Genomic DNA, 22620 nt, shown 5'->3' with positions numbered 1-22620 from the left:
CCGGCCGCGCGGACGGCAACGGCGTGGATACAGTTCGGGAGGCCACGGCGGCGGCAACGGCAACGGCGGCGACGTGGATACAGTTCGGGAGGCCGGCCGTGCGGACGGCAACGGCGGCGACGTGGATACAGTTCGGGAGGCCGGCCGTGCGGACGGCAACGGCGGCGACGTGGATACAGTTCGGGAGGCCAGCCGTGCGGATGGCAATGGCGGCGACGACAGCTCTGGTCCGGGGGCCGGCCGTGCGGAAGGCAACGGCGGCCACTCAGGCGATGGCGGTCCGGGGGCCGGCCGCGCGGAAGGCAGCGGCGGCCACTCAGGCGAAGAGACCGGACCAGGCGGGGAGGCAGGCGATGACGGGGCCGGACCAGGCGGGGCTGCAGAGGCTGGGGCCGGACCAGGCGAAGCACAGGCCGGGGCCGGACCAGGCGAAGACGAAGACTCGGATGAAGCCGGACCAGACGAGGACGAAGACTCGGATGAAGCCGTACCAGACGAGACTGAAGATGAAGCTGCAGCAGGCGCTGGTGATGAGGCCGCAGCAGGCGCTGGTGATGAGGCCGCAGCAGGCGCTGGTGATGAGGCCGCAGCAGGTGATGAGGCCGCAGCAAGTGATGAGGCCGCAGCAAGTGATGAGGCCGCAGCAAGTGATGAGGCCGCAGCTGGTGATGAGGCCGCAGCTGGTGATGAGGCCGCAGCAGGCGAGGATGATGAGGCTGCTGGCTGGACGGGCTCCTCGGGCCCTCCAGCTGACGAGGCAGGAGGCTGGACGGGCTCCTCGGGCCCTCCAGCTGAAACAGGAGACAAAGGCCGGAGCGGTCCCTTGGACCCTCCAGCGGAAACAGGAAACAAAGGCCGGCGCGGTCCGTCGGACCCTCCAGCGGAGACACGAGATGAAGGCTGGACGGGCCCCTTGGACCCTCCAGCAGAAGCCATCACAAAGCCAGCAGGCATGGAGTCCTCTGGCAGACACGAAGACAATGGGTGCTGTACTGAGCACTGGCCCTGCTCAGACAGCACTGACACGGAGTTGGTCTCTGAGGGCTGCTCAATCTTCAGGGGTCCAGAATCAGCTGGGGACCGAGACCTAGCCTCTGGGGAAGCCCTGGAGTGCAGAATGGTGCCTGAAGCAGCTAAAGCGCGAGAAACTCCCTGACTGGACCTTAAATTTTCTCCCTGCATGGAGTGAATGAGTGGAACCGGTAATGCTGGAGCCAGAGCTACGGGTAGCGGGGGCACTGGAGCTACTGGGGCCTGCGCTACAGGCGGCACTGGAGCTACTGGGGCCTGCGCTACAGGCGGCACTGGAGACTGAACTGAAGGAGGCACTGGAGACTGAACTGAAGGTGGCACTGGAGACTGAACTGAGAGGAGCACTGGCTGCGGGGGAGCTAACTGAGCTGAGAATGGCTGCGGGGGAGCTAACTGAGCTGAGAATGGCTGCGGGGGAGCTAACTGAGCTGAGAATGGCTGCGGGGGAGCTAACTGAGTTGCCGGTAGCTGCACAGGTGATAAGCAGCTCGCGTTGACATCCACCACACAAAACACAGCCCCTGAATGAACAGTCAAAAAGTCTGGAAAAGACACAGAGTCCTCACTCACCACAGCCGGGGAATTAGAAGTCCGAACATCCGGCTGTGGGGTGGCGCGCCGGCGGCGCGATCTGTGTTTCCTCCCCGCAGACAGCTCCGACGGGCCGGGCAAGATCACATCCGGCGAGTCGGGCAGCGAGGCAGGAGCGGCTGAGAGAAGGTGGGGTGTGTGCCGGAGAAAAGCCTGCACGGTCGGAGGAAGCGAAGTTAGAAGCCATGGCAGGCCGGAAAAGAGCCGTTGTAGCCGACTTTCCACGGCGCGGCGAAGCTCCTCTGGAGGGTCCTCAAGCCACAGCCCAAGGAGAATCTCCACGTTATATGTAACGTCGTCCCGGAGCTCCTCGGACGGATTTACTGCCGCTGGGTCCATGGGGGCTGGTTCGTACTGTCACGGATTGCCGGGGCAAGCCGTGTGGAATTGTAGAAAGGGACCAAAAGGCGGCAGCTCTGGTGCAGGTGAGTGTTTATTCACAGAGGTGGGTAAGTACAAACAACGGTGGCGACAAAACATGAAACTGGAAACCTAAACTGGGTAAACTAATAAGACAAACCAGAAACGAGGATGCAGGGAGGTCCGGAGAAATACATACGGGAAGACGCAGGGAGACCGAGGGGAAACAACACAGACGAACCAGCAATTACTATGACAGAAGACACAACTTAAATACACTCAGAGAACACAGGGAGATTACATACAGGTGGGAACACAGCTGGGAGTGATCACGTGACGAGAGTAGGGAGACAAACTGAAACACTCACATAAGACGCAGACCTTCACAATAAAACAGGAAACACATACACGCAATGACATAACACACCAACTTAACACAGACTGGGGGACACAGAACATAGGAACATGAACCATGAAACAGAAGAGTACAAACACCCAAGGTAACCAAAACCACAGAATACTAATAAACTAAACAAACACGGAGTCGCAGACTCCGGATCATGACACCTAAAGTATGTAATGCAAGGATGTCATCACTGTCAGGATGGAGAAAACATAAAGCGCTTTATAAATGCAATCCATTATAAAGTTTGACTTTTATGAATCAGTTAATATGATAAGGAGATTCTGCAGGTCATTAATCGATGTATAAAACCAAAATAAAATGTGTTTTTAGTGACACAGCACAAACACGGAAGCAAGATGTGTAATTAGGATTATTTATAATAAATATGAATTCATTAGTGCAATTTCTTTAACCATAGAGAATAACTAAATGCGTCAGGACAATGTCACATCAGTGCACTGAACTCACTATGTTTTCCCTCTAACAGCCTCCACATGTTCTCACTGTAATTTCCCCTCATGTATGAATTCATGCTGCACTAATCTGAATGTTCGGGGGGAATCAAACGCATGTTACTCGCAGCAATCTTCCTTCCAACACAGTGTGTTTGTTTTGATTCGTGGCCTGCTAAAAGGGGGCCACACGTATAGTTTTCTATATGAGATCGCTGCAAAAAGTGCAGCCTTACCTAATGTCCACCTACTGTTACTCATTTATATTAAGATTTAAACATCTAGCTGGTGTTGGTATGGAGAGTAACCTTCAGTAATAGTAATAAATCACAGCAATAGTTCATTCATGTAGTTGTAAAAAGCATGATAATATATTAAGTAATCCAAAGTACACTCTAAGAAATGACACACTGATGTTGGTAGCATTATGTAAATGTTTTATGTTAAAACTAATGCCACCAATTGATTTTTAACTTTAAACACAAGTATGTTGTTTTGAATTTAATTAACAACATAAGATTTCAATACAACAAAATGCAGTAAATTAAATCCAACGTAAAAAGTTCATTTAAAATGAAGAGCACTTTAATTTAAAGAGGATTGTCCTAATAGGCTCTCCATACTTCTAAGTTTGCACATGTGCAGTGTGGAAGTTTGATCATCCGCCATTTTCAACTGAGACTTGCATATGCTTAGTATCCTGGATAGAATCCATCGCCATCTGAGGATTATTTGGTAAGTACAACAATTTAAGGATGACAAATTTGATTAATGTATACTAACTGATAAACATCTGACACTTTCGGGAATACTTTTGCATTTTTTTTAAACAAATGATGCCTGGTAAATTTTTTAACACTCTAGTTTGTATACCTCTCTCACGTGTTAGAAGTATGAAGACATTTAACAAATATTGTTGAACCTGCTTCGGTGTAATTTTCCAAAATCTTTTGCGATTCCTGTTAAGGTGAGACTTGCCTACTAAGACCGACAGTTTTAAAATTACTCCCAACATCTACCGCACCTGCTCCCTGACATCAGTAATGACCACCGGGAGCGCCAGCAATCCTGTAGTTTGAAGAATGAAATGAATGTGTAGTGTATTTTAGAAATGTGCCTCAATTAACTTGCTACATTGTTTGAAAGAATTCGACTCCATGTTGATTTCTGGTTTAGTGTCAAACGCAGGGATTTAAGCGATTAACATTTTGATTTGTAAAGTATAAGACATGCGTTCATCTGTTGTCATTGAAGTGCAGAATAATGTGTAATACTGTTATATATAATCCATTTAACTCCTTGTATCAGTTTCCATTGGCTATCATCGCTACCGAAGACAGGAAATCATCAAAGACATGCCATTCATTGCAGAGGTCAAAAACAGATGGCCTGCCCTGTTTTCAGAGACTGAGGTAATTCTTACTAACTTTGTTATTGGAAGTCATTTTCATAAGAACTTGTATTTGAAGAACAAAGTACTGTAAATTGTTAATTTTAAAAGATACAAAATGTTTGACTGAAAGTTGTAACATTCTTGCATGTGGCCTCTAATCAAATTAATAGAGAATACTCTCTAGTTGTAATTTTTAATATGTTTCAGGTTGTTGCGGAGTTCGCCCGCATCACCATGGTCCCTTTGTTGTCGACTTTCATGGCCAAGCTGGACCACTACGCTGACCACCTTAGAGTGTTCAAAAAGAAGGGGGGAACAGCTAAACGCAATATCAACTTAATCATGAACCTCACTGCACGTCACTGATGTGAGTTATGAAACATTGCTTAATCACTTATCTGGATTATGTGTTAATATTTTTGACTTTGTTTTGTAAAGAGGTTGGAAGGAACCAAAATAGGAAACTTCCCTCATATTGAGTTCTTATCTCCACCAGAATCCCAGCATTGATGTTCGACGGGAATGCATTCTGAAAGCTGTCTGTCTCTACTTAAATGAAAAGCCAGATGACCTGTTCAAGGAATTCTTGGTAAGTTAAAAAAGGAAAATGATCAGCTATTTTCCTTTTTTTAATTTGGGATTGGAAATGGAAGGTGGACTTACTTGTCCATATGTATATGTATGCAATTAACTTATCTTTTTCTTTTATTTTTATTTATGTGGATCTTGGAGCAAGCAGAGAAACAGAGAAGCTGACTTTGGGAGTCTATGTTGTTCAGACATGAAGGAGCAAACTCTGCAGATACACCTGAGGACATTGGTGTCATCGTAGAAGGATGCACTGTGCTGCAAGCTCTTAGTGATGTGGCAAAGGGTTGTGCCCTCCTGCTTGGATTAATCTACAGTCTAAATCTGAGCTACCCAAAGCACCTGAAATACACATTTGAATTTCTTCAGAAGGTGCTGATGGAGTTGGATGGGAACAACCTATCCATGAAGGTGCAGGTTCTGAAAAACAAACTGCTTGAGTGAAACAGCCTGCACTGAACTATAGAGGACACTGAACTTTAAGGTTCTCGAACCCTTCTCCTTGGACTTCATAAACTGTTCAGTTTGAATTGCCACAAGAACTTCTGCAAGGCCTTTCACTTTTCTGCGTTCTTTGTTCTTGAACCTTTACCAACATCCAACTACACTGAAAAAGACTGCTCCTAACTTTGGACTTCAGTTTAAGTTTTGAAGCAAAGGTTATTTTTGTAAATATGGACAAAAATGACACAAAAGTAATTTCTACCTGCTGTTTGCAGGGCTGTATTGTGGGCTTTTCATTGTAGCCCAATCAAGTTTACATTAAGTCATGTTAATGTTAAAAATGTTGGAATCACAACACTTTCCAGTTTTAATCATTTCAGTTTAACATGACATTCTTTATCTTGTCTTCCTGCACTTAAAATGCACTTGAATATATGTAAAGATTGTTTAAGAAAAAAGATCTAGAAGCATTTGAATTGCTCAAAGTGTGCTTCAACAAGTTTTACACAAAGTGTTATTAAAGTTAGGTTAACTGAATAAACTGGTGTTCAATTTTTTTAATTTACAAACTTAAATAGAATAAGTTGCAATTCTGTTAAAGTGATTTAATCCTATAGTTTCAGTAGAGCGTGTTTTGGGTGAGTAGATTTATCAGATTTACTTAAAATTTGTTGTTCAAATTAAATATATCATACATTTTATATTTCACTAACCCAGTTGTGTGGAACCGGTTGACATAACTGGGTGGAGTAAATACAACATGTTATTTCTTAAAGTAAGTAGAGCTTGTTTTGGTTGAGTAGGTTTTATTTAGTCTTCTCAATTTAAATCAACAAGGTTAGTTAGATCAACATTATGATATTCAGCTAATACAACATGATTCTTTTGATTTGCATTTAATTATCCAAATGTTATCAGATGTACTTAAAATTTCTTGTTCAAATTAAATATATCATACATTTTATATTTCACTAACCCAGTTGTGTGGAACCGGTTGACATAACTGGGTGGAGTAAATACAACATTTTATTTCTTAGAGTGTATTCAGAATACGTTACTCTCATTGAGTAATGTAACAGAACATGTTACAAAACACATTTTGGGGCATGTAATCTGTAATCTGTAGTGGAATACATTTTAAAAGTAACCTTCCTTCCTCTGACTGCATCACATGAATAAAAAGTATAATCATTTTCGAAAAAGCTCCGGGTTCGCTGTCCACACTGCGATGCGAAAACAGAGCGTTTTCAAATGTATCCAGTTTGGAGAGCGTTTTCAAAACGCAGCGTTTTCCTTGACGGAACGCCAAAACGGAGAGAAAAAGATGTGTTTTCAAACAAAAACGAATTAGTGCGGACGTAACCTCAGTTAAGGAGTCCCTGATGTGCAAATGGCATCATCTGACAGGACACCGGACTGACACACACACACACACACACTCTCATAAACAACCCAGTGTCATTGTTTTGTTCTGTTTTTCGCACACTTGCACTTGTGCTGTGTTGATTCTCTTTCACATGTAGCACCATGGTCTACGTTGTCTCGCTTCACTGTGTGCTGGACCCCTGCACATGGTTGGAATGACAATAAAAGCCACTTGACTTGAAAGAAGAGGCTGAAAGTGGATCAGACATGAGCCAAGGGACCATCTGAGATGATCCACAACACCAGGTTAGTCTCTATGTGACTAACCTGGTGTTGTGGGGAGAGCCTCAAGCATCCTGGGTCCTGGACACCGTGAACCCACAGATGGAAAAATCGACTGCTTCTTATAAAACACTCTTTCTATCTAACATGTGTTTGAGGCTACTCTGACATGCAGGCCGGCACAGCCAGGGATTGAACCATCAACCTCTGCATTAGTAACTGAGCCTGTAGCCTGTAGCAAAAGCTCCTGAGCTCTAGCTTTTGTCTGTAGCTCCACTGTAAGTCTTTAAAAGCTGGGCTAAAAGAACAGTGCTGATCCAGAGAGGATACACTCACATGAAGCAGTGTGAGAGGTTAGTGTATGTTTCCTGAGTGGGAGCTGCTCTAGGGAGAACAGTTGGGTATTTGTTGCTTTATGCTGGGCACATTATGTATCTTTGGTTGTATTGTATGTTTGCCGTTGTGAGCGTGAAATTCGAGTTTGCTCGTGTAAAACATGAAATTCAAATGAAGGTATTTGTATGTAAGCGAGCGTGTGGGGAATGTTCCTGAAGCCTGTTTGGAAATGTTGTTCTCTGCAGATTTTCCTCTGGAGGTTTGGTTTTGGAAATGGGATGAATGCTAAGCTGGAGCAGGGAATAGTCATTAGCAGAGATTAGCAGGTGTTTGGAGAGTTGCAGCTTTCTTCCAACGAAGGGTTTCAAAACAGGATTTTCATCTGTGGTGCATATTGTATAATAATGTTTATATATCGCAGCAATGCAGTAATGTTCTGGGATGTTTCGAGCTGGCACAGATATAAAGGACTCTGGGGCTTCCTGCTGTTTAATCTGTGGAGAAAGCATTACAGGAGGAGAGCCTCCACATCCCAGCGACCCAAGTGGCCCAATCGGCATCTTCAGAAACTCAGCAGGGGAGCGAGGAGAAGGGAGGAGGCGTCCACGGAGAATGACCTGTTTATAGGCTTGGCAGTGATTAGATGGAAGCAAACAGGTCACTTCCTGTCAGAGAAGATGCGGGAACCACTGAATTCCTTTGATTGTTCATACAAGCTGACGAGTCCACTCCACATCACGTTTGTGTGTCACACCTTACTGTAACATCACACATGATAAGCGCCTGGAGGCAGCTGTTGTTGTGATTCGGCTCTACATGAATAAAGTTGAATAAGCATCATGCTGCCGACTCCACCCTCTGCAGTCCGTCCATGGATTACACGAGTGTTGATTCTCTCACTCTTTAGCTTTGACAGCTGCTTCAGAGGTCGTGGTTGCACGTCTCTTTTCTAGTTTCCTGTCTAGCGTTGTGTCAGCTGTGTCTCCAGGTCAAGTCCACGTCTTGTGTTTTACTTTGACAGTCTTGCACCCTTAATGTTTTCAGTTTTGCTCCCCTCCTTACTCCCTGATGTGTTTAAGACCTGTGTTCTCCTCTGACCGTTGTCACGTCGTAGCTCCTCGTGTGTTGTGCTTCGTCCACACCTTGTTTTTTTCAGCTGTGGTTTCCAGTTACCTAGTTTGCTAGTTAGTTCTTAGGTTCCAGTTTCTAGTTTCAGTTTGTTTTTGCGACTTTATTTTATAATTACTTTCACAGCACATAAAGCTGCCTCTTTAAGTTCATTCCTCTGCGTTTGCCTCCTGCCTGCCACACAGCAGGGGTTGGCTGTAGCTCAGGTGGTAGAGCAGGTCGCCTACTAACTGGAAGTTTACTGGTTCCATCCCAGTCTGCATTGCCAAGTATCCTTGAGCAAGATACTAACCCATGTTGCTCTCCATCTATCTTAGTGTGAATGCTAGACAGGAAGCACTAGATTAGTAAGAGTCCAGTGAGCGACAGAACGGCGGCGCGATACCTGACTCATCATTTTCTGTCTTTTAATGCTCATGTTTTGGTTTTTATTTCTCAGGAACTACAAACGAGAACAAAATTCATTTCACGCCTCTGACGTCACCTTTTATGTTTGCGTGTTGTTCTCAGCTTTTTGACACTTTGGTTTCATCTTCTTCCTCTATTTATTTTTCCTGCCTTTTGTAATTCTCTGCCACACCTTTGTGTGTCTCACCTGAGCAGATTATTTATACTGCATCAACTAACAGTCGCCTCACAGTGCTTTATATTTGACACAGAGAAAACCCAACAATCGTGTGACCCTCTACAAGCAAGCACTTGGTGACAGTGGGAAGGAAAAACTCCCTTTCAACAGGAAGAAACCTCCGGCAGCACCAGAAAGGGGCCACGAACGTTTAGTGGGGCCGCGAACGTTTAGTGCAGGGGTCAGCAACTGATGGCAGGATCCTGGCTGGACTGGCCATTGGGCACACCGGGCATGATGGTGATTTTTCGTTTTCATGGGCCGGTGTTTTTTTGGGGGGTAACAGTATAAACAATGAAAGGTGGTGAACTGGCCAGCTGCTGGCAGATGTGTAAAAATAAGTCAGTTGTTTGGTGGTGGCTATGGCGGAGCTTCCACTGAGGCCAGCAGGTGGATGAGGGAAGGGGAGGCAGGAGGAGAGCCCCGAGGCGGTCCGAGTGTCAGGTGAACTGAACTTCAGGTAAGAAGTTATGACCTGCAGTCTATCTGGGTCAGATACAGTGGGGCAAAAAAGTATTTAGTCAGCCACCGATTGTGCAAGTTCCCCCACTTAAAATGATGACAGAGGTCAGTAATTTGCACCAGAGGTACACTTCAACTGTGAGAGACAGAATGTGAAAAAAAAATCCATGAATCCACATGGTAGGATTTGTAAAGAATTTATTCGTAAATCAGGGTGGAAAATAAGTATTTGGTCACCTCAAACAAATGGTAAATGGCCTGCATTTGTATAGCGCTTTTCTAGTCCATAGGACCCCAAAGCGCTTTACACTACATTCAGTCATTCACCCATTCACGCACACATTCACACACTGGCGATGGCAAGCTACATTGTAGCCACAGCTGCCCTGGGGCGCACTGACAGAGGCGAGGCTGCCGGACACAGGCGCCACCGGGCCCTCTGACCACCAGTAGGCAAACACGGGGTTAGTATCTTGCCCAAGGATATTTGGCATGCAGCCAGGAGGCAGCCTGGGATCGAACCACCGACCTTCTGATTAGTGGCTAACCTGCTCTGCCACCTGAGCTACAGCCACCCCAAACAAGGAAAATCTCTGGCTCTCACAGACCTGTAACGTCTTCTGTAAGAAGCTTTTCTGACCCCCACTCGTTACCTGTATGAATGGCACCTGTTTGAACTCATCATCTGTATAAAAGACACCTGTCCACAGCCTCAAACAGTCAGACTCCAAACTCCGCCATGGCCAAGACCAAAGAGCTTTCGAAGGACACCAGGAAAAGTATTGTAGACCTGCACCAGACTGGGAAGAGTGAATCTACAATAGGCAAGCAGCTTGGTGTGAAAAAATCAACTGTGGGAGCAATCATCAGAAAATGGAAGACATACAAGACCACTGATAATCTCCCTCGATCTGGGGCTCCACGCAAGATCTCATCCCGTGGGGTCAAAATGATCATGAGAACGGTGAGCAAAGATCCCAGAACCACACGGGGGGACCTGGTGAATGACCTGCAGAGAGCTGGGACCAAAGTAACAAAGGTCACCATCAGTAACACACTACAACGGCAGGGAATCAAATCCCGCAGTGCCAGACGTGTTCCGCTGCTGAAGCCAGTGCATGTCCAGGCCCGTCTGAAGTTTGCCAGAGAGCACATGGATGATACAGCAGAGGATTGGGAGAATGTCATGTGGTCAGATGAAACCAAAGTAGAACTTTTTGGTATAAACTCAACTCGTCGTGTTTGGAGGACAAAGAATACTGAGTTGCATCCCAAGAACACCATACCTACTGTGAAGCATGGGGGTGGAAACATCATGCTATGGGGCTGTTTTTCTGCCAAGGGGACAGGACGACTGATCCGTGTTAAGGACAGAATGAATGGGGCCATGTATCGTGAGATTTTGAGCCAAAACCTCCTTCCATCAGTGAGAACTTTGAAGATGAAACGAGGCTGGGTCTTCCAACATGACAATGATCCAAAACACACCGCCCGGGCAACAAAGGAGTGGCTCCGTAAGAAGCATTTGAAAGTCCTGGAGTGGCCTAGCCAGTCTCCAGACCTCAACCCCATAGAAAATCTGTGGCGGGAGTTGAAAGTCCGTGTTGCTCGGCGACAGCCCCAAAACATCACTGCTCTCGAGAAGATCTGCATGGAGGAATGGGCCAAAATACCAGCTACTGTGTGTGCAAACCTGGTAAAGACCTATAGTAAACGTTTGACCTCTGTTATTGCCAACAAAGGTTATGTTACAAAGTATTGAGTTGTATTTTTGTTATTGACCAAATACTTATTTTCCACCCTGATTTACGAATAAATTCTTTACAAATCCTACCATGTGGATTCATGGATTTTTTTTTTCACATTCTGTCTCTCACAGTTGAAGTGTACCTCTGGTGCAAATTACTGACCTCTGTCATCATTTTAGGTGGGGGAACTTGCACAATCGGTGGCTGACTAAATACTTTTTTGCCCCACTGTATAAACCAAGTTTAGCTGGAGTTTATTTTCGCTGTGCTGACTTTTTACCGTCAGTTACAATAACTCGTACTGCGTGCTAGCTAGCATGACGGAGTGTCTGTACAGCTGGGTGGTGCTATGATGTTACTGATAGTGAAGTTTATTCATAAGGTTAGTAGAGTTGCCAACCGTCCTGTAAAAAACGTAATCGTATTTTTTTTTGGACATAGATGGCTTCTATGAGTGGAGTGAAAGAGGAGTGAAAGAAGCATCTATGTCCACTGTGAGCGACCATCTTTGAACAGAGGCGGGGTTTACGACACCAACTCTCTGCCATCTATAATCCAGTTTTGAGATCCCTTCCCAGACGCCTTAACGCCCACTCACATCCTGGGCCATCTGATCTCAGGAATTCGCATGATAAGGTGGGGCCAGGTTTCACAATGAACTCACCCGAAACTCTGGCTGATTGGGACCCACACCCAGTTTCCCACCTTGGCTCAGGCGATTAGAGGATCATCAGGGGTCCTTTTGTCCCTCTGTGGGGGGAAACTCCCACTAGGTTTATATCTGGGACTCTCCACCATTTGACCTTAGAACTGAAGAAGCTTCTCGGATGAGAGGTGAAACGTCTTCAAGCAACTTAAAGAAGTCCAGACGCTTTTCTTTGCAAGCTCCTTTGACTATTCACTGCCAACATCTGCGAACAAATATAATCCTATAAAGTTGTTCTATACAGTGTGTAACTGTTAATATAGAGCGTTATTACATTTATTGCTAATGCAGTCATATGGCACATTGACCTCTGAGGAAATGTTAGATGCACTCATCATCAGAAAGGTTGCCGACTCCTGATTTAGTGTCTTCATCTGTGCGTCTTTTTTGCTCTTGACTTACACTTTGTGTTTCTGTGTTTAATCATCTGTTAAAGCTCTAGAACGAAAAAGAAAATCATACCTGCACTTCCTCTAGTTTCTGCATTATTAGGGAGGGGCGTGGCCTCTGTGACAGGTGGATGATGACCAATGTTCTCTCTAAGCTGCACACGTGCGCAATTGCGCACTGTTGGCACGGTCTCTGCGCAGAGAAAATCTGCGTTGCACACAAAAAAATTCAAACCTGAATTGAAATGAAAGTAAATGTGTGCTGACATGGGATTAGAACGATGCCGCCTTATCCCATAGTCACATTCGTATATACGCAGCTAATCAACGTCGCTGACAGGCTATGACGCGTCCTTATGTGCGGTGCGGTGTTTTAGCAAAGCGGCTGCTGTGGAGTGAAGCCACGTTAATGACAACGTGTACAACCATTGGAGATGTGAGCAGGACAGACGGAACAACTGACGGACAAAGTGTGGACTTTATACCAGTTTATAAATTGTGTTGATCGGCCACGTAAAACCAGAGTTATGATAAAATATCTGCAATGTTTGTTTTCCTACCTGAATACTGTCGTTGTTTATATTTACTGCAGGAAGAAACGGTAAAAACGGCGTTTTATAAGGAAAACGCTCGAAAGCCTGTGAGCAAAAACAAAACTCCCAGCCTTTCCTATTGGTGGAAAAATGTACCATGTCAACCAATGAAAACATGGCATTTAGTTGTTAAGAAACGGGAGGAAGTTTTAGGAGTGACGGCGGTGTTTTGAGATGTGAGAGATTTGCGACGTTTAGCGCAAATCTTGTGTAGTTAGTGTGTAGTTAGTGTGTAGTTAGTGTGTAGTGAGTGTGTAGTTAGTGTGTAGTTAGTGTGTAGTTAGTGTGTAGTGAGTGTGTAGTGAGTGTGTAGTTAGTGTGTAGTGTAGTCAGTAGTGTTGTTGTGTCAGAACAATGAGGCGCCTGCTGAGTGTTACAGGTGTTACAGAAGTGACACATCTGCTGCTGTCAGGCCTGCAGGTATCAGGCTGTTGTTCTCCTTCATCTCATAGTGGACAGAAATTATTTTTGGAGCTGCACAAATAATTTGTGTGGCATCAGATTTGATGCAGAACAGCTGATTGTTCTGTAAATAGTTTGAAATGTTTATTTAAAAACACCTTTGCTGCGTTTTTAGGTAAACAGCTGCAAAACTTTGTTTGCAAAACTAAGTTACTTTTTTGAAGAAGTAACTATATCATTAATTGCCCAACATTGGTCATTATTTACTGTATTTGCAGACAGAGTTACAGACTCTCTCCCAGACCACAGACTCACAATACAGTCAGAGCTTTATTGAAGTTCAGGTTATTTTTGCTTCCAATAGTGTTAACATGCTGCACATGAACAAGATTGTTTTAAGTTTTCATTGTCAGTGGGCTAAAGCAGTTAATTAAAAGTCGTCTAACATAAATGTAAATGCTGTAATTTGATTACTTTAATAAACATGTAACTTGGATGATTGGATGCTGGCGTGACTACAGTGCACACGTCTGCTGTTGCTCACAGTGGTCCAAGTGTCCGCTCAGGGAGTTTGTGTGTTCAGACGCATGAAACATTAGAGGGAACATTGATGATGACCCACACTTCACCTCAGTTAATCCCTGAGGAAACCCTCAGCTACAGGTTTGATAGCTTTTCTCCCCAAATAAAGGAAATGATCATTTCAAAACTGCATTTTTTGAAAAGTGTGATGCAAACCAGATACAGAGTTTTTGTTTTGGCTGCAACTTTTATTTTGAAGGCAAACTTTCTCCATGTTTGCGTCTCATCCTTTCAAGTTTCACTGCAGCTCAGAGAGTGAAAGTCAAGCGTTTGCAGACAGATTGGCTTCTTCCACGCAAGCTCGACTTCAGCGTGTTTTTAATGCAGCACCGCGTCTGTGACCAGTTTCATCCTGTGGCTTTTCCCACTTTTGTACACTGACTGAAGGTTTCCAGTGGGTCTCTGACCGGCGACTGAGGCCTCAGCTCTCCACTCTTTATCCAAAATGACATGACAGCAGCTAAACCAATGAGCACTGCCACGTTCTGTTCCCACACCTCATAAACCTAAGAAGGTCCTGACAGGTGAGTGGCCTGTCGAAGCCCACCTTTGATGTTTGGGGTTATAAGCCAGGACTATAACTCTGCGTACCACCACTCCAAATATAATAACATGGCTCTAATAATGGACCTACCTCTCAGCAGGCAATATTCCCACTGGAAGAGAGTGATGACTAAACTACCCAAACCTAATTTACATGAAAATGGCTCCATATTCAGGCCAGGAAATATTCTAATAATGCATTCACAGCTGGCTGCAGACATGGAGCCAATTGAATCTCGTGGAGGAAAATTATTGTGCAGTTTTGTCGTGTTTATTTGAAGAGCACGGAGCTGGCCTTCCATCATTCACGCCTTCCTTTACTTCAGGTAGCTGCTGTCATTGTTAATCAGTCCCTGTGCTTGTCGGGCTGCCGGCTCTGCGTTGGAATTACCTGCCAAGAGGATTTAGAGTAAACTCTCTGCAGAGCAGATGGCAAACAAACAGCTTCCAAGCAGCAGGAGGACTCCACATGCAGCCAGGCCATTGATCAGCAGGTACCCGCACACTGATTACTCAAAGTTGTGCTGGCAGCGTCTTTTTTTTTGCCTGACATGTTCTTTAACTACTTTTAACCTCCAGCGTGAGCTCTGAACAAGCCGCTCAGCTTAGAAAGCCCTCTGAGCGAGAGTGCAGCAAGTACAGATCTCATCAAAGAAAAGTTGCCTGATGAGCTGATGAGCCTCTATTTTTATCTCCTCCCAGCTGATTGTCCGTCCCTGTGGACTGGCTCCCACATTCCCTCACATGAACCTGTGGGAGCTTTCACATCCTATTTAAAGAAGACGAGCGGGATAAAAATACGCAGATAAGATTGGCGTGCAAATAATAAATCATTAAAATCCGCAGGGAACAACGAGCGTGGCCAACAGGAAGCAGGAGGCATTAACAGACCGGACTGAACCACGCGGAGCTGCTGCTTCTGCTCACAGTGGACACGGCAGAGTAACGGACAGACGTGTCAGAGGTCATCAGATTCAACCTGTGCTTGCTGGTTGCCTTCATGTATGAAACACTTTGTGTGGCCAATATGTGAGCAGACTTTAATGCAACTTCACATCCCTCTGATGCCTCCAGCACCGCGTGGACTTCCTGTGAAGGACACACAATATCCTGAAGAGTGTGTGGGAGTTTGCCGCGGTTCACCAAACACATATAGAAACTCTTCATCCTGTGTATGAGGCTCCTGTGGCACTTTAACCCTCTGTATTCACTGCAGACTGGTCTTTTTGATTCTTTATCCTGCTGCTGTAATAAAACAGTTTGTTTTGGTGCATGATGTCATTCTGCTGGCTTCATCCCCAGCTGAAGCAGCGAGGGGGAGAATCAGACCCTTTTAGTCCGAAATTATAATGATTCCAATTATAGAGCATGACAGTCTGTGAGCAGCTCCCATCCAAACCGTGCAGTAACCGTGCCTTTGTGAGTGGCTGCTGCAGTTTCTGTTAAATCAGCTTAAAGTGTCATTCACACAGCTACATGGGAAAAGTGTCTATTCCACGAGCGGTCGGCGGGTAGGGTCTCCATCTCCATTACAGCAGCATGCCATCACGCCATTGGTTTGATTCAGGTGTGTCAGAACAAGGATGCATCTAAAAGCTGCAGGACAGCAGCTCTCGAGGACTGGAGGTGGGACCCTGCTGTAGAGGTTTCTGACGGTCGCTGATGTGAAACTGGTTGCAAAGAGTCAGAGAGTGCTGCACTGACAGCCTCTGCGATTGCTTTGGTCACTAGCAGGTTGCCAGTAGCTTGAATGGAAGTTGTCTGCAAACACTTGCAAACTACTCGCCAAACTCAACACGGAGACCTTTTGAAGCTGGAGTTGCGTTGGCTGCAGTGAGAAGGCACAATATTCATTTTGAATAGCACTCGCCATTTCTCTGTCATCGCTGCTTGATGGTTATTTGGTGAGTCAGCAGACGAGCAGACGTCCTCTTTGGGACCATTTTTAGTGAGCAGCAGCGATCAGTTGGGACTGCGTGAATATGCTAACAACTGGAAGCTGTCGGGGGGGCTGCTGCTGGTCTGCAGGCCTGTGTGAGGTACAGAGTCGACTTCCTCCTTGACATCAGCTGAGAGCTGAAGGTGTTTTCAGTAAGAGCGTGTTGTTACGTGAGGTTACAAATACCCTGTCTTTCATCAGCCAGCATTTTTCAAATGATCTTCAGGTCAACGAAACCTGTAACGCTGCCTTCGTGCTCGTCAATCAAACATCAGCAACCCAAAAAGCAAAGCAAATGAGAAGGAAACGAACGACTGTGAGGGGAAAACAAATGGAAGCAGCACAACAGAGAGGCATCAAAGAAGGAAACGCACAAGAGGCGGAAGCAAGCGGGGAAATGGATGAAAAGAGGAAACGAAGGCGTTGGATGGAAGGTGGACGTACAAACGGACAGAGAGGCGCATGGAGCTGAGTGCAGCACTCCCTTGAAAGCTGTCAGTGTTTTCATGCTGTGAGAATAACTGGGTCATACGTGTAACTGCAAATCCAGGCTGACAGCAGTCGTAGTCGCACGTGAAGTTAAGAAACTTTTCAGAGGCATCTTTTTAAGCTGCAGGTGGGCAAGATTTCACAGCCAAGGATTTCATTAACTTTACATCTATTAACTCACTTTTATCTACAGCTCAGCAGCTTCAGCAGCTCTCAGAGACATCTGAGACCAGCAGTGCTCGCACAAAAGACTCTCATCCATGGAAACCCCAGAGTTCTTCCATCCATCTGGCCAATTTCTTCTACAGCCATGAATTTGGTAGCATTTTTATGTCTAATAACTTGAAGATAAGCAGCCACCTGTGGCCCACGGTGATATCCACCATGGTCCCTGCGTCTGCCCGATTGGCTCAGTAAGGCTACATTTGTGCTCACTGCGGGAAGCAATCATTCACCTGTGGCTCGTTATCCTGTCTCCTGGCCACAATTTAGGACAGTGGCTCAGAGCTTCTTGTCACTGGACCATTGTGCCGACTCACATTAGTGTGGCCCCAGCTCTGAACTTCCCTCGTGACTCCCTGATTTTGATTCTTCCTCATCTGTTTGCACATTGGACCCGTCCTCGTACATCTTCCCTGGTTTCCCAAAGTGTGAGCGTTTGGCAGCGTGGCGTGTTGTGAGCGGAGCGTGGATCGGCGATCGGTTGTTTCTGCTCCTATGTTACAAACACTGCTGCACTTTATTACATGCAGTATATCTGATGGCACGATACAAACATTTGGTTACAGGGGAAATAGTTTCAAACTTTTCATAGATTCTTTTTCCAAAACGTTTAAACCTGCAGTTTGATGTCTTTGTCCCATTTTAAATAAAGCTTAGTCCTGAAGTCATTTGCAGATTATTGCATTGAGAAAGTGACACTGAAGGAGGAGATTGTGGACCTTATATCAACACAGCACAGGACTCAAAATTGGATAAAAATTGGATGTTGAGCAGAAAAAAGATGAAGCGGACGAAGCTGAGAGACAATCACATCTGCAGAGATACGAGGCTCTGCCAAAATCCCAGTGAAAAGGCAAAAAGGAAGAGAAGCGACTCCAATTAATGTGAGTCAACTTCAGCTTACATATGTCTGATTCTCTCATTGTGCTCGCATTTTCACCATGTGGTGACATAAGAACGTCCACCCTCCCTTTATTTGTGACATTACAGTGCACTGATGCACAGGATGTAGGAATAATTTCTAAAATTATTATCCAATTTAATTCAGTTTTATTTATACAGCGCCAATCACAACAACAGTCACCTCAAGGCGCTTTGTATTGCACAGTAGATACAGACAAACCCAACAATCATATGACCCCCTATGAGCAGCACTTTGGTGACAGTGGGAAGGAAAAACTCCCTTTTAACAGGAAGAAACCTCCGGCAGAACCAGGCTCAGGGAGGGGCGGGGCCATCTGCTGTGATTGGTTAGGGTGAGAGAAGGAAGACAAGATAAAGGATAAAAATCTTTTCCAATAATGGACTAGTCCTCGTTCCTGACAGGTTTAACCCATCTTCTATTACACAGTAATCCAAATTACAGCTATAGTAACTTTAAGCTTCATGTGCCAACGTTATCTTAATTTTTTAACATCTAGAAATGAAGATCGGGGCTTTAACCCTTCAAAAAGCTTCTAGACTTACTTTAGCAGCACAATAATAATGAATTAAAATGGAATTATTCCAAGTTTTAATCTTGAAATGTACTAAAGCAGTTAAAAATAATCAATCACGCCAGGCCTGTTTTAGTCTAGATTGGCTGAAGGGTGAGCCTTCCTCCCTCTGTGACATCATATGTGCCCGAGAGTAGAAAAAACTGTGATAACCTGGGTGTTCTCAGCATTTTGAGCTCCCTGACCTCATTATTGAACATGTTTAATGTGGATGTCCATCAGTGGGACAGAATATAGGAGTGGAAATGAGGAAAAGCAGATTAGGTCACCCTGAAGTGGATCAATATCTGTGACAAAGCTCCATGGAAGCAGGTTTTCCCCTATTGTTAAATCTAATTATATTTCAGATGCTTTTCTGGACTCCTTGGTCCTTCATTAACTCGAGAGGATGCTGCCCTTTAAAACAAAAGCACAGTGCTTCTTGTCCAGCGCCTCCTGCCCACTGAAACGTCCCCACCACATTCCTGCTGCTCCTCACACAGAGGGAGATTAAATGACATTTTCACACTGGTTCAGAAAATGGACCTCTGACAATGAACAAATGGTTTCCTCACCACAGGCTGAAAGTTCAGGCTTTGTTCTTTGTTTTGTTTTGGTTTATTTACCCAAAAGTTATAGTTGGAGAAGATCCAAGCTGGAGGAAATAATAAGAACACAGGAATGATGTTGCATGCATAACAGTTTAACCATCCCAACCATTTCTGCCACTTCCTTTGGCACAGCCAGCCAGATTACAACAAAATCAGCCTCTGAGCCAGCTCATATTCGCTGTTTTATCTTCACCTACTTCCAAGGTGCATGGAGAGGATGAAACAATTCACACTCCAGCAACACTTAAGGGAAGAGGAACAACTTCCCTGTTTCGGCTTGTGGCCTTCATCAGGGTCACAAGCCCTGATGGCAAAGTTTGAAAAGCAGAACTTGACAACACCAGCAGCTGAAAGCAGGGAAACTCTTAAACACGGTGATGTAACCATGGGAATGACAGAGTCATCCAGACTCAGCATCCAGCGGCTCGTCTGTCAGCGCGCTGGCGTTGAAGTCCAGAGGCTCGTGGCTGCAGCAGCTCCATGCGGTCCCTCTCTGCTCGGCTCCTGGAGCGGGATATATATGTATATACATATATATATATATACATATATATATATGTATATATATGTATATACATATATATATACATATATGTATATATTAGTGCTGTCAAAATTATCGCGTTAATTGTTAAGATCAACGCAAAATGTTTAATGCATTAAAAAAATTTAACGCTGATTTTGTTTTTTTATTAATTTCCTGTAATCTAAGACCTTTAAATTCATGAGCACCTCTGGAGGAGGGGGCAACAGTGTGCTATGCTGGCGTTTGGCCTGACAGAAATGATTAGAAGAAGAAGTGACACCATGCTACTATCTAGCTAACACTAGCTAACACACGCAAGCATGGACGAGGGCGGACTTTTGGGTGGAAAGTTTCTCTTTAAGAAGTTGCCTGATGGCTTGTTGGACAAAACGAGAGTAAGATGCACAATTTGCAAAGCTGAATTCAAGTACCACAGAAGCAGTTCATCACTGGCGTATCACCTGAGAGCAAAACACCCAACTGAATCCACCTCTACGGGACCTCGCCAGTCTACGCTTCAGGAGTATGGTGCTTGTGGACGAATAACAAAAAATGTGAGAGAAAAGGTAACCAATTCCTTGGTTGTTTGGATAGCTAAAAACTGCCGACCAGTTAGCATAGTAGAAGATGATGGACTGAGAGAAGTCATTCGTGCTGCATCAGGAGATGAGTGTTACAATCTGCCCTCGAGAGGAACCATTGTGTCGAGACTGCACACTTTGTATGGGGACCAGAGGGCTCAGCAGTCCAGCAAGCTTGTGCAAGTAAGGAATGTCGCTCTCACCGGAGACCACTGGACTTCGGTGAACAACGATAATTACTTGGGGGTCATGGCGCATTTTATTGATAACGACTGGACTATGCAATCGTTTGCACTAACAGTGAGTAAAACTGAAGAGAGACACTATGCTGAGGCGTGTGCTGACCATTTTCTGAATGTTGCAAACGAATGGAAAATCAAGGACAAGGTAACCACGCTTGGCACCGACAGTGCTCGTAACATGGTTGCAGCCGCCAGACTACTTCCATTTGAACACATGCCCTGCATGGCCCACATTCTGCAAAGAACGGTCACAGTTTCTCTTAATGACAGCGCATTTGAAAGGGCTCTGGCCAAATGTCGCAAGATTGTTGGACATTTTAAGCATAGTCCAGCAAACGCTCAGGAATTAAAGGCACAGCAAGCTGCACATGGACATCAAACAGAACCGCTTGTTCAGGACGTTCCAACAAGATGGAACTCCACCCTAGAGATGATCAAGCGGATCCAGAGAAACAAATTTGGGCTGACCACCATCCTGACTCAACAAAACAGCAAGGTGACTATGTTGACTGACCAGGAGCTTGACAGACTGCAAAAGCTGGAGGAACTACTGGAACCTTGCAGGTAAATACATTTTGTTTCTCATGATTGTGTGTCTATCTTTGCATTCTAGCTTTGTTTTCAAGTATGTTCTCCACCTCCACCTCTCTGTGTATTTTCATATGTAGTTTTTATGTTTGTCTCTGTGTGATTAATAGAAAAATACAGACTTGATCTTTCTATTGCAGATATGTTACCGAACTGCTGGGAGGAGAGCGGTATGTCTCTTGTTCCATGGTGTTGCCAGCCTTGTGTCATTTGTTCAGGATTATGGAGCCCTCAGATGATGACCCAGTCTACGTTTTGAGGTTTAAGAAGATTTTTACCACAGACCTAGCTCAGCGGAGGGACAGCAGCAATCTCACATGGCTGAAGATCGCTACTGCCCTTGATCCCAGGTTTAAAGATCTTAAATGCCTTTCCAAAGATGAAAGAAGAGAGGTGTGGGCATCAGTACATGACCTTCTGATGTCAGAGACGGATGCACACCAACCATCTGCTCAGACAACAGAGGAACCCTCACCAAAGAAGAGCAAGATGTCCATCTGCTTGCTGGGTTCTCCTGATTCAGATACAGAGGAAGAGGAAGATGCTATAGACTGCTGTCTGAATCTGTACAAAGCAGAGCCCAAAATTGACATAGGAGAGTGTCCACTACAGTGGTGGTTAAAGAGAGAAGGAGCACATGCCAGGCTGGCACCTATTGCACGCAAGTACCTGTCAACCCCTGCAACCACAGTGCCTGGTGAGAGATTATTCTCACTCTCAGGTCACATCATTCAAAAGAAGCGTGCTTCTTTGTCATCAGACAATGTAAACAGAATAGTCTGCCTCAGTAACTGGCTGAGTGCAAAGAAGGACTAATCCAGATTGCTCCTTTGAAGTGAAAAATGTTCAACATTCTGGGTTTTCAGCTGTGTCTTTTTGTGTTTTAAATACTGAGTTTTGTGCACCCTTTATTGTTATGATATTCACTTTAACCTGTAGGCCTGGGTTCAGTCACTGTTGATGGCCTTAAAGGTTTTTTGTAAGTTTTCACTGTGTTAAAGATTGATGAAAACTATTAAAATTCTCTTTGAATTTCAGCATACATTCTTTGTGTTTATTCTGCATTTACTTCATTGTGTTGCATAAATGTCTGTTACAATCTTAAAATATAAAGAATAAAAAAAATGTAATTGGAGCCAGGCTATTAATAAAGTAATTGAGATTAATCGCAATTAATAACAGAAAATTGTGAGATTAGTTAGTTAATTTTTTTTAATCTATTGACAGCACTAGTATATATATACATATATACATATATGTATATATATATATATATATATATACATATATGTATATATATATATATATATATATATATATATATACATATATATATATATATACATATATATATATACATATATGTAAAAAAAAAAAAAAAAAACACCCAGCACGCCCCTGCGGGCGGTTTATCCTTCAAGCTCGGGTCCTCTACCAGAGGCCTGGGAGCTTGAGGGTCCTGCGCAGTATCTTAGCTGTTCCCAGGACTGCGCTCTTCTGGACAGAGATCTCCGATGTTA

At 44.6% G+C, this 22620-nt stretch overlaps 1 protein-coding gene and 1 long non-coding RNA gene across 3 annotated transcripts; both read left to right on the top strand.

The window, feature by feature from the left end:
* The first annotated feature begins 3253 nt into the window (after nucleotides 1-3253).
* Nucleotides 3254-4573, top strand: LOC146666917 (uncharacterized). Its single transcript, XR_014912469.1, has 3 exons — nucleotides 3254-3576; nucleotides 4150-4253; nucleotides 4442-4573. It is a non-coding gene; the product is annotated as an uncharacterized LOC146666917 (long non-coding RNA).
* Nucleotides 4574-19950: 15377 nt separating this feature from the next.
* Nucleotides 19951-21999, top strand: LOC146666916 (E3 SUMO-protein ligase ZBED1-like). Of its 2 annotated transcripts, XM_085411456.1 has the most exons (3): nucleotides 19951-20462; nucleotides 20652-21076; nucleotides 21241-21999. In XM_085411456.1, exons 1-3 carry the CDS (start codon nucleotides 20010-20012, stop codon nucleotides 21914-21916), a joined length of 1554 nt encoding a protein of 517 aa, XP_085267582.1. In that variant the 5' UTR covers nucleotides 19951-20009; the 3' UTR covers nucleotides 21917-21999. The 2 variants fall into 2 exon arrangements, with proteins under 2 accessions (XP_085267582.1, XP_085267581.1); XM_085411455.1 differs by having other exon boundaries at nucleotides 19951-21076.
* Nucleotides 22000-22620: the final 621 nt, after the last annotated feature.

Source organism: Rhamphochromis longiceps, linkage group LG7 (assembly GCF_057381845.1).
Source record: "Rhamphochromis longiceps isolate RC_006_pf linkage group LG7, R_longiceps_female_GT1.1, whole genome shotgun sequence".
NCBI lineage: Eukaryota > Metazoa > Chordata > Actinopteri > Cichliformes > Cichlidae > Rhamphochromis > Rhamphochromis longiceps.
Note: the sequence above shows the minus strand (reverse complement) of the source record. Positions and strands in the feature narration are given on the sequence as shown.

Excerpts from the sequence above, each read along its gene's own strand:
- LOC146666916 (XM_085411455.1), top strand. The coding sequence starts at position 20,010 with ATGGACGAGGGCGGACTTTTGGGTGGAAAGTTTCTCTTTAAGAAGTTG. Across the intron at positions 21,077-21,240 it reads GAACTACTGGAACCTTGCAG|ATATGTTACCGAACTGCTGG; the intron begins GTAAATACATTT and ends TTTCTATTGCAG.